The 10,934-nt window shown below is 38.2% G+C and overlaps 1 protein-coding gene across 2 annotated transcripts; it reads left to right on the forward strand.

Moving 5' to 3' along the window:
- Positions 1-691: 691 nt before the first annotated feature.
- zc2hc1a (zinc finger, C2HC-type containing 1A) lies at positions 692-10,507 on the forward strand. 2 transcript variants are annotated; one of them, XM_042510680.2, is made up of 10 exons: positions 692-798; positions 1,764-1,837; positions 3,650-3,766; positions 3,984-4,010; positions 5,339-5,480; positions 6,007-6,146; positions 7,350-7,455; positions 7,621-7,696; positions 8,301-8,399; positions 8,733-10,507. In XM_042510680.2, the coding sequence occupies exons 1-10, from the start codon at positions 780-782 to the stop codon at positions 8,866-8,868; spliced, it is 936 nt and encodes a 311-aa protein (XP_042366614.2). In that variant the 5' UTR covers positions 692-779; the 3' UTR covers positions 8,869-10,507. The 2 variants fall into 2 exon arrangements, with proteins under 2 accessions (XP_042366614.2, XP_042366616.2); XM_042510682.2 differs by lacking the exon at positions 3,984-4,010.
- Positions 10,508-10,934: the final 427 nt, after the last annotated feature.

The following is a 10,934-nucleotide window of genomic DNA, read 5'->3' on the forward strand; positions in this document are numbered from 1 at the left end:
TGTGTGTGTGTGTGTGTGTGTGTGTGTGTGTGTGTGTGTGTGTGTGTGTGTGTACACAAGACACTGGGGATTGTGAGATTTCAGTAGAATAAGGGAAGGCTCCTCGTGTGATATCAAAATTGCAAAGTGCTTGGTTTTCTTCAATGCCATATTTAGAAATAACGATGGGAACCGGAGAACAAGGGCTGGCTTGCCTCGCCTTACCACTGCTCAATGTGCTGTACGCTGTACGTGCAGTATCATCCAATGAAATTCTCGGATGTTAGCACGTCAAGCGGCAGAGACAAACCAGTTGCTATTGGAAGCCAAAGATCAGCAATGTCAAGATAGTTCATTCCAAGCCTATGAAAACCAGTGTCTGTTAAATCTGGGTGATGTCGCGTGATAACAAGAGCCTACAAACTGATTATTAAATCATAACATGGTTATTTACAATTGTATTTAGATGACACGTACATGAAACAATATTATGAGCAAAGCCTCGTTATATTACACGCTTAATATAAGACAAACTACATTGCGTATATTCGAGAGAAACCTTTTAAGCAAAATGTGTAGTTTGAAAAACGCAGTGACTTATAAAGACCCCATGTATATATTGCTCCATTCCATATGTGTTGTGTTTTTTTCTTGTGAAACAATGTTGCCAAACTTGCCAATTTGGGACAATGTCTTCCGTATTTTAACGAAGTCGGAAGTGGGCTGCGGTGACTCCTCTCATTTAACTGGAGACTTTTGGTCGTCGATAACAACAGCAGCATCAGACAAGAGATAACCTAATGATGGAAGAATTTGAAGGTGAGAGAATTGCTGTCTAGATGTTTATTTAAACTGTTTTGTGGTAAAGTCGAGCTCGCAACCTCGCCTATTATATCTCTTCGTATTAGCGGATTCATGTATGCTTTAGTTGACCGTTTTTTGCTAGCGACCTCTTTTTTGTGTGGGATTTAGCCTTAGTAAGGCTAGGTAACGTCAGGGCCAAAGATGAAGCTAGCTGCTGGCTGTCCCTGAATGGGTGTGATCCCTACGTTAGCCACAGGAGCTACCCACTGTTAGCATGGTGCTATTTAATGAATCCTGACACGATTAAAGCTATTGCACGGAACCGTTTAATATTGATAACGGATTTGAATGGTACCTACCGTTTTACCGACGACACGAATATTTAAACGACGTATTTGAATGTAAACGTTACATCTAGTTTTTTAAGGATTTGGAAACTAGTAGTAGAATTCGTATAAACAGTCAAGGCAATAATATATGACATTGTGGTTGGTTCACAGCGGCAACAACAATGCCCCAACCAGAGTTTATATAAGCGGAAGTAAGCATTTAACTGCCTTGTATTAAATGCAAATCCAGTGTTTTTCTATATCTGATCATTTGATCAGGTAGTCAAAGTAGGCTATGCAGTGGTTCATTTCTGTTAAACCTACTGATGAAAGGAGAGATGACCCAAAAAATAGCAAGAAATTAGTACAAGTACAAGAATATTGTTCGAAAATTAGTGAAACAAAGAAAGCTAAAAGATTGATTTAAAAATATTAAGACTGTAATATGATGTAACTATGTTACTTAATATTGTTTTTCTCTAGCTTTATTCTTTTATCCCCTAGTTTTTAAAAATCCTTTTTAAATCTGCAGATCCTTAGGGTTCAACTGTTTAGATACTTGTGAAAGGCATCTGAAAGCAGCACAAGAAAAGTGATGTTGCTCCAGGTTTCAAAGGGTTAATCTCCTAATTCATTTTTTTCTTCTTGCAGATGGCGAAGCTCCTCCTGCTGAGGATCTGACTCAGTGCAACACCTGTAAAAGATTTTTCTTCCCAAAAGTTCTGGTAAAAAATTATTATTTTTTTGTTTTAAAAAAAAAGCACTCTATGATCATTTTTAACAGTCTTTAATAGTTTCAAGTTCAAGTGTCAAGTCTTTCATTTATATAGAACTTTAAAAAAACAAAACAGACCTTGCACTAAAGTGCTTACCACAGACAGACATATCAGAGTAAATATGAAGTCAACAAGATTAAAGTAAAACAAATTTAAACTAAATTTTAATACAAGAAATGATAAAATAGAGAAACGGGTCAAATACAATTAAAAGGCAGATAACAGAAATTGGTCTTAAGGTGCATTATATAAGCATCAACAGACTCAGCCTTTTCTCATGACCTCTGGCAGGTTATTTTAGAGCTGCTATAGAAAAAGCCCTGTCCCCAGCTTTTCTTTTCCTCAAATGGGGCACAGTCAACATGCCCGGAGGGTGGATCTGAACGGCCAGGTGCTGCTGTAAGGGTAAGGAGCTCTGACGTATATGTAGGGGCGAGACCATGGAGAGATTTTTAGACATTTAGTAGAATTTTGACCCTGAAATTTACAGTGATGTATTTTCTCTGACTTTGTTAAATACCATGCAATAGTGTTTTGAACTAGTTGTAAACAGGAGATGGCAGCCTGAAAACATGCCAAGATAGAGGGAGTTATAGTAGTCTAGCGTGGTTAAATTGGTGCATGAATTATTTTTTTCTAGATCACTGGGTAATAGGAAATGCCTTATTTTGAAGATGGTTCAGAGTTGTAAGAAGCTGGACCTGACAATGTAATTAACCTGCCCGTTAAAATTCAGACCTCCATCAAATACAATGAAAGGGAAGGTTCATTTTAAAGATGATGCACTATATACGGTGCATCTAAAACTTAATGCACCGTGTTGCCGAAATGATCAATTTATTGAGTTAAGTATCGATGCACAAGACATGCTGGAGTTGCTGTGGCTGCAATATTTTCCAGTTATTTTCAGCTGACAAAATATCAGCTGTTCAGATGTGGTGTTGGCTACAATCCAAATAGCCAGTGGGGGCCTGTGAGGAGCTCTTTACAGAGAGGGTCTAAACAAAGAACATAAGCTTTTTTGTTAAAGCAAAGTTGCAAGATTTAAGACTACATGATTCAAAATCCTGCTTGCTGTAGAGCTGTGCAGATCATAGATAATGGTTGCTTTTAACGGAATTGTTACCAAGGAGTAAAGCTGAAAAACAAATGCTGGATTGTACACCTGAAACTATTTTAAAGGTGTCACTTTTAACAATGAGACTCATGCACTATGGGAGCGACTTAAACCATTTCATATAACTGACTTATTGTAGAAAGTATATTGTACGTGTTATTGTCTATTTATTAGTTTTATGCACATAAAGACAATTATGATGCAAATTTTATAACCCCCACTGTATTTGCTATCAAAACTATTATGTCTTATTATATACTGAAGGTTAACGAGACCAAAACATGAGACGGATGGGTTTTATCAAAGCTACAAATGATTCAATATGTTTTTGCATTGTTTCCCAGTAATGCCAGTACACAAATGTGTGCACTTATACAAGCACTGAGCCTCATTAGTTTACAATGGCTACATTAATGCATTATGCAATGTGTATTTATGTAGGGGTGTGTGCTTGTCTGTAGGATGTTTGAACAAACCGGATGCAACATTGAGTAGATTATTGTATCATTTATGTTACACAAACAATTTTGTAGTTTGTACCTAGATTTTATTTGAAATAGTTTTTTTTGCAAGGTATCTGTGAAGTGTCTCCTAAACACGTTGAAACCGATTCATTTTGTGTTTCTTTTTTTCCATCTTTACAGGAGAAGCATGCTAAAATCTGCCTTAAGTCATCAGCCAAAAGGAGGAGGGTTTTTGACTCCAGTCGACAGAGAGCTGAGGGCACAGACCTCCCCACGCTCAAACCCTTGAAACCAAAGGTAAGACTTCACCTCAGGAGATGGATGGAGAGTCCAACTCAGGAATTCCCAAAGAGTTTGATTTGACTTTTAATAGGGGAAAAAAATACTGCTTAATGTTGTGCATCTCAGCCCGGAAACCCGTTCTGAAAATTACCATAACAACACAATGACAACAGTGTTTTGAACATGTGAAATTAAGCCTGAATAAATTTGGGCACTTTCAATTGTATTTCAGTCACAAAGTTCATCTTCTTCTGGGAAAGTAAGTTGATTTTTCTTTCTTTGTTTTGTCCCCTTTTCCTGTGTATGAGTTTTAGTGGCACTTTAATTCGCTGAAGCCCGAAAATGCATTCCCTCACTGTTTCTGGCTTTACAAATACTGGTTTCTTTGCTTTGAATCATTGGTTTAGATAGCTTGTAGGTCTATCAACTCATGCTTGGGATGGCATTAGTTTAAAAAACACAATCTATGTTATATTTCTTACCTTTGCACAATCTACAGCTGACAATATTGAAATGTAGCCCATTAGTTTTTCCATTTCTAACAATTTCTCTGTCGACAGTCTGACCTTCTTGAGCTGCACTAATTCTTTTGAACCTGTCTTTGAAAAAACTCACCTTACAACTACAGCTCTTTGTTTATGGCACGACCTTCATTGAGGTTGTTATGAAGTCTTAAGGTCACTCGGAGTAAACAACACTTGTTAATCCTTGTGCCCAGTTTGAAGTTTGTTACCTGTACGATGTTGAGATGTCAATTCAAAAAAAAAAAAAAAAAGCAACATATGTATATTTTCTTGGCTTCAACTAACTGCTGCACACTCACTCTGCTCTCTCACTGGAATAACCATATTCTCACTTTTGTGGCAGAACAGTTGTAATATAATTTTCTCCGTAATTTAATCATTTAATATAATTTTCTCCGTATGACATCATTGGCAATTTGGAAGTCTTTATTCAGAGCCAAAAATATTGAGTTGTCAGAATTTAAAATTATGTAGAAATGAGTCACGTAGTCAAAGTATTGAGAAACGAGGGACATACTGTAACAGTAAATGGTTGGAGGGAATAAAGGAAACTTTGCTTCAGTTCTCTCGAAATCATTCGCGTTTGTCAGACAAACGTGTGCAATGAGCTTGAAGGCTGTAACTGTTAAGGAAGAAGTAGGAAGTCAGCTGCGTTAGCATGTTTCCACAGAAGCAGCTCAGAGGATGCTCTGTGAACTACTTCTGTCACAGATCATCAGCTCTAGAAGACTGCCACGATGGAGATCAAAGGATTTTTACATGTCGAGGTTAAATAGAAAAGTTGTTAATTTAATTTGAAAGCTGCATTCAGTAAACCCACAACTTGAATTATAGAAAGGCATCAGAGAGATAAATAAGAATATAATCATCAAGTTTTGGTCATGAGAACATTACAGATTACTTCCTGGTGTCTCAGTAACATTTCATAAGTCAGCACATACTGTGTCACCACAGTTGATGTAGTTTATCATGATAGCAGCAACAGCGATCTAAGGTTGTGGTAATTAAATAAAACTAAACGGCAGGCTGGTGTAATAGTGGATCTCATCTATGTCGCCTCCAGGCAGAACCCCCTAAGAAGCCATCCAACTGGCGCAAAAAACATGAGGACTTCATCGCTACCATCCGAGCCGCCAAGGCCCTCACTCAGGTCATGAAGGATGGGGGGCCCTTACCCCCACCTCCTCCTCCTACTTATGACCCAGGTAACACCGAAGAGTCAAATTAAGCAAGAAACTGAAGAATGACAGTAAAAACTTTTACTGTAACTGTTAACGGACTGTTTGAAATTGTTGAGAAAAAAACAACTGACTACCAGGGCTCGTGATTCATTAATAATTATTTAATAATTCAGGGTTCCCACAGTCATGGAAAACATGGAAAAGTCATGGAATTGTGTTCTGTGTAATGAAATTATATTATCACAGTAACCTTTGTGGATATCTTTCCACTTAATGTAACATAATGACTAATTTATTACCTGTAGATGTTGACATAACCTAACTTTAATATGATGTTTTGAGAGGCAAGAAAAATAATGTGTCGATGTGATTTCCATGTAGGGTCATGAACCTCAAACTCAAAACATTACGGACAGACTCTAAATATTGGCTGTAAATGTGTTTGCCTTTGAATATGGAATCCTAAATGAAAATGCAACTGCCCCTGTTGCTGTTATATGCTGTTTTACACAATAACAGGTATATTTCTCGCCACCTGTTTAATCTCTAGACTATATCCAGTGCCCTTACTGTCAGCGGAGGTTCAATGAGGGTGCAGCTGACAGACACATCAAGTTCTGCCAGGAGCAGGCTGCTCGTATGCCCAAGGGCAAGTCTGGGGATGCCAAAAAGCCTCCTGGTCGCACACAGGTACACATATGCAGACACTGCACTGCTGACTGTATACAAACGAATAGACATTGTGTGTTTTAATTTGGAAAAAATCATTTTACTTGAGATGACTGAAGTTGAGTTTTCTAAATTTGGATGGTGTCTGTATATAACCGTAGACTGTATATACAGATGGATGACATGACAGCTCCCCAAGAACAAAGTAAAAACAAAACATCTCAGTTGCCGGTGGCTGGCTGCAGTATAGGTCATAAACCCTGCCCCCTCCACTAAATTTGGTTTGTCACCAGCACAAGATGACATATCCGGATATTTTAGCTTAATTTTTGTACAGTGGGTGGAAGTAGGAAGTGGAAGTATTTACAGTCTTTGTTTATAACATACAGCATTAACACCCCATTGTCAGTCTGATCAATCATAGATCAATTAAACATGCAACATTTCTAGCATAACAAAAACAGTTGTGATACACTGAGTGCATGCACACACAGGCGAGTTGTTGCCTACAGCTTTCTTCTAATTATGAGTACAGCTTTGTATTTATAATGAAAGGAGTGTGTAGATAGCTACACTCCGCCCAAACACTCAGCCAGGCAAATCTCAATGCTATGCTATTGCCAATTCTTTCTAATTAAGAAGAGTTGTTTGAGAATTCATAATAATTCCTCATCCGTTATTACCGTGGTGAGACACCCACTTTGCAGCAGGCGTGGAATTACTAGTCACTTAGCAACAGCTATGGCACGCTGGGGAGTTAATTTGGAGGCCAATAAAAACAGCAGGGCTTCCTAACCATTTTGGTTTAAGAGCTCTGCTTTTTCTCTCATAATGAGAAAACTGTGGCCATTGATCATTATGTCACTGAGATTTCCCAGTGTGCCATGGTGAGGTAAATTTTCTTCATCACAACAGTTTAACACATTTTGTTGCCTGTTTGCAAAGCCAAATAATCACACATATTTGCATATTTGAAGGTGGCACACTACATAACAACCTCCAAGCACACCCGATTTATGGTTACATCTACAGTATGGTCTAGGAGACCACAGTATAGTGATACATGACCTACTTGTCCAACCCCCATGTCTCCAAGTACAGTAAATATGGTAATGCTTTGCATTCCATTAACTCCATGGTTAATGATTTCTGTTAATGTATGTACTCATTTATTTCGCATTGCCTCGCTCCCTCTCTATCTCTCTCTCTCTGTTTCTGCCTCAGTGCAAGCCTCCTGCTTCCATAAAGAAGGCCAACTCTCCTGCTGTGTCAACCATCCCGTCAGCCTCCTCTCGTTTACCCCAGAGGTCAGGCCTCGGACAGCCCACTGGTAAGGGCACAAATGTTCTTATATTGCATCACAAGTTGTTGTGTGCACGCCTGCCAGTTCTGTGTATCTTTGATTTTTTTTTTTAAATGACTCAGGTTTGGCAAAGATAATTGCAGATGTCCATGTGTAAGTCTTTAATTTGTTTTCTTTTCTCTTTTGCTCCAGGGATCCCATCTAGTAAGGTCCCCTCTGCAGGTTCAGTGAGGAGCAATCCCTCAGGCCTCACAAGCCCTCCATCAGGGTCAGTGCTCTCTCTCTCTCTCTCACACACACACACACACACACACACACACACACACACACACAAACAACACCACCACACTGTAATACATTGTTCTTCACTTATTTTATAATATATTAATGGCTATGGAGTACTTTTATCTTTTACTGGGCAGAGTAGATCATCTATTTGAGTTTGAAGCACTTTGCTGCAAATGCATGATATTGAGCAAAGTTTACATTTCTTAAGTCACAAGCTCAATTATGATTTAATAATTACATTTTAAAGTAATACTTTACTTGGTATACTAATACCATACATCATTAGAACATTCCATATTGATGAAGCATCCTTACACCATTTAATGCTTATATTCATTGGCAGCTACTTTTTTTCTGTTGTTGACAAGTGCATTGATTTGAAAATATTATTAACACTATACCTTTCAAAATGAATCCTGTCATTAAGCAAAAAGTTTACTTCTGTGTATATTAGGTCATTGGCTGCGCAAATGTAAATTTCGAACCTGTTAATTGCCATTTTTAACCGCCATCTGTCTTTGCTAGCACGATTGGTTTACATTTTACACATAACGACCTTTCTCCTCTGATGTTTTTCCTCTCAGTTTGGGAATTAAGCCCCGAGCCATGAGCTATGGTTCTGTGAGGAACACTCAATCTGGAACAGCACTCAACAAGAAGAAAGTAGACACCTACATATCTAGGTGAGCCTGTTCTCTAACATTTTTAATCAAAAAGGGTAGTAAGAGAAGTAATGAGTAAATGCATAATACTGTCACCATACAGTCTTGCTAAATTATCCTGACCTCTTGTGGTCTGGAAGTGTATTGCATACAGTCTCATTGGTTACCATTCACTAATGTGTTTCTCATTCGGTTACTGAATAGGGCCCTAGAGTATGTTAAAATCCCTACATTATTGAAACCCTTAATCATCTGTGATCCACAGTATCACCAACCCTGCACTAAAATACTAAAGAGCTGAATGTACTTAATTTCTAACCATGGGTGGTTGGTCATCTTTGTTGAATTTCCTAGAAATGACGTCGATGGCGGTAATGACGTCGGCAATGGTGGGATGAAGAGCAAGTTCTGTCATGCATGTGGGACCAAGTACCCCGTTGAGTCCGCCAAGTTCTGCTGCGAGTGTGGGGTCAGGAGGATGTGTATCTAATGCAGGTCAGATGAGGGAGAAGGACATATGGGGATGCACCAGTACTCAAACTAGCATCAGAGTTTCGCCAAAAGCTAATCCATCTGCATTTTACACTTGGGGTCTAATTTCACGGCAGTAAAGTGGTGTAATCAGCAGACAATACCATGATGCTGTATTTTATTTAATAGTTGCTGTTTAGTCTTTTTGCAATTTGCTGGTCCAGTCCGCTATTATCACGTTTTAAAGTCCTGCTGTAGAGTATCGATATCTGAGTAGCATACATTCTTCTTTTTTCACAATATAAATATTCCAACCATAATCTATAGTAACATTTACTATGATAACTATGACTGGAGGCTGATGGATCTCAGTAGTGAACTGATATGGTGCATGAACCAGCAGTCACCCTCCTTTGTAGACGCAAATGTTATTGCCGTGAAAATAGAGACCATAGAGGGTTTTAGAATTTGGAATTAGAGGAAAAAAGATTTCCAATTAAACTTTTTTTTGGTCATAGGACTCATAAGTAATGTGGTCTGAGTCTGAATTATAATAACAACCTAATTTTATTGATGCTGGATGATATCAAAGAGTTTAGCTTCCTGTAGGGTAAGGTAGAAGCTATTGGTGCATCCTTACACGAGAGTAGAGAAGAGATGTGAAACAGAGTAGATAAAAGTGAAGAGGTGGGTTGTAAAAATGTGAACAAGGAGGTAAATGACAAGAGTTGGATGACTCACTGAAGGTGGGAGTGATTGCCCCATAATCTCAATCCCCAGTCAACCGTGATCTGAAATCCATTCCTAAATCCTGTTTGCCTCTGCTTCCTCACAAACAGAATATGTTCCTATTGAAGTGCAATATGATTGACTACTGAAGAAAACAATGTGGTTTTCTAAAAGAAGAGTGTTGTAATTTTGGAAAGATATCCCCTTGTTTTGACAGGGACCAGTCCAAAAATGAACTCGCTGTTAAAGGTCAGTGCTCCCTTTAAGGTCACTTTACAGGCAAAGATCCAGCTAACTTAATGTTACCACCATAGGCCTGGGATTTTATAAACAAATGTAGCATTTGCTCAGACCCTTTTATTCACCCTTATTTTATACGATGTAATTATTTATTTTCTTATTCCCTTTTATTTTACTGAAATGAACAATTACTGCATCTTTTTTGTTAATACTCTACCGAATTAAAATGTGCTTTTCTTTGGATTTGTATGAAACCTAAATGCACCTGGATGTGTTGCAATTGCTTTTTCCTCGACAGTGTTTCTATTTAATCAGTATTCAGTGCATTTAAGATATTTAACAGTCAAAAATACGGTAACACTACAGACAATTTAAATGCTCTGTACGGGTATGGTTGATCTCTCTAGGTTCATTTAACGGACACTAGTTATGACCCCACAAAGTTCATTTACAGCTGGGACACTATAGAGGGAAAGGCCTCTACTTGAGGTACATAGTTAATGTTCATTAATTGCCACAATTTTAAACAGCGATTAGTATGATAAGAACTATGATATGAACTTCAAGTCCTTTTAGAAGTCAGGCATGTGTTGCAAATTTCAGTGACTTATTGCGACAGCCGTTAGCCTGGATACGGTTGTGCACTCGATGGCATGTATATCCACCATTAATAAATTTCTATGAAGACAGCTGTGATGGAGTTGTGAGTGTCATTTGAAGAGAGGAGGAAGTACACAACATTAGTGTTGAAATGTTTTAGGTGATTTAAGGTGATAAAAGTAAAGTAACACATAGCCTTTACTTTGTTTTCAATATAAATATATTTGGAATACATGTGTTATGGGTCATATACAATATTAGTTGCAACATTTTACATACAGAAATTAGCTGCACGATAATGCATTATGTATGGTCCCAGACGAAATAGCTGCTGGGTTGAAGGCTGCATGCTTATGCTCTTATTTTTAATTACGCTTCCATGCTGGTGATAGCTGTGCCCTGAGGCATTATATTTTTGGGTTGTCCGTCCCGTTCTCATGAGCGCGGCATCTCCAGAACAACATTACGGAATTTCCTCAAATTTGGCACAAATTTTCACTCGGTCTCAACAGTGAA

Source organism: Plectropomus leopardus, chromosome 21, assembly GCF_026936395.1.
Source record: "Plectropomus leopardus strain MGB_pleo_1.0 chromosome 21, ASM2693639v1, whole genome shotgun sequence".
NCBI classification, from domain to species: Eukaryota; Metazoa; Chordata; class Actinopteri; order Perciformes; family Serranidae; genus Plectropomus; species Plectropomus leopardus.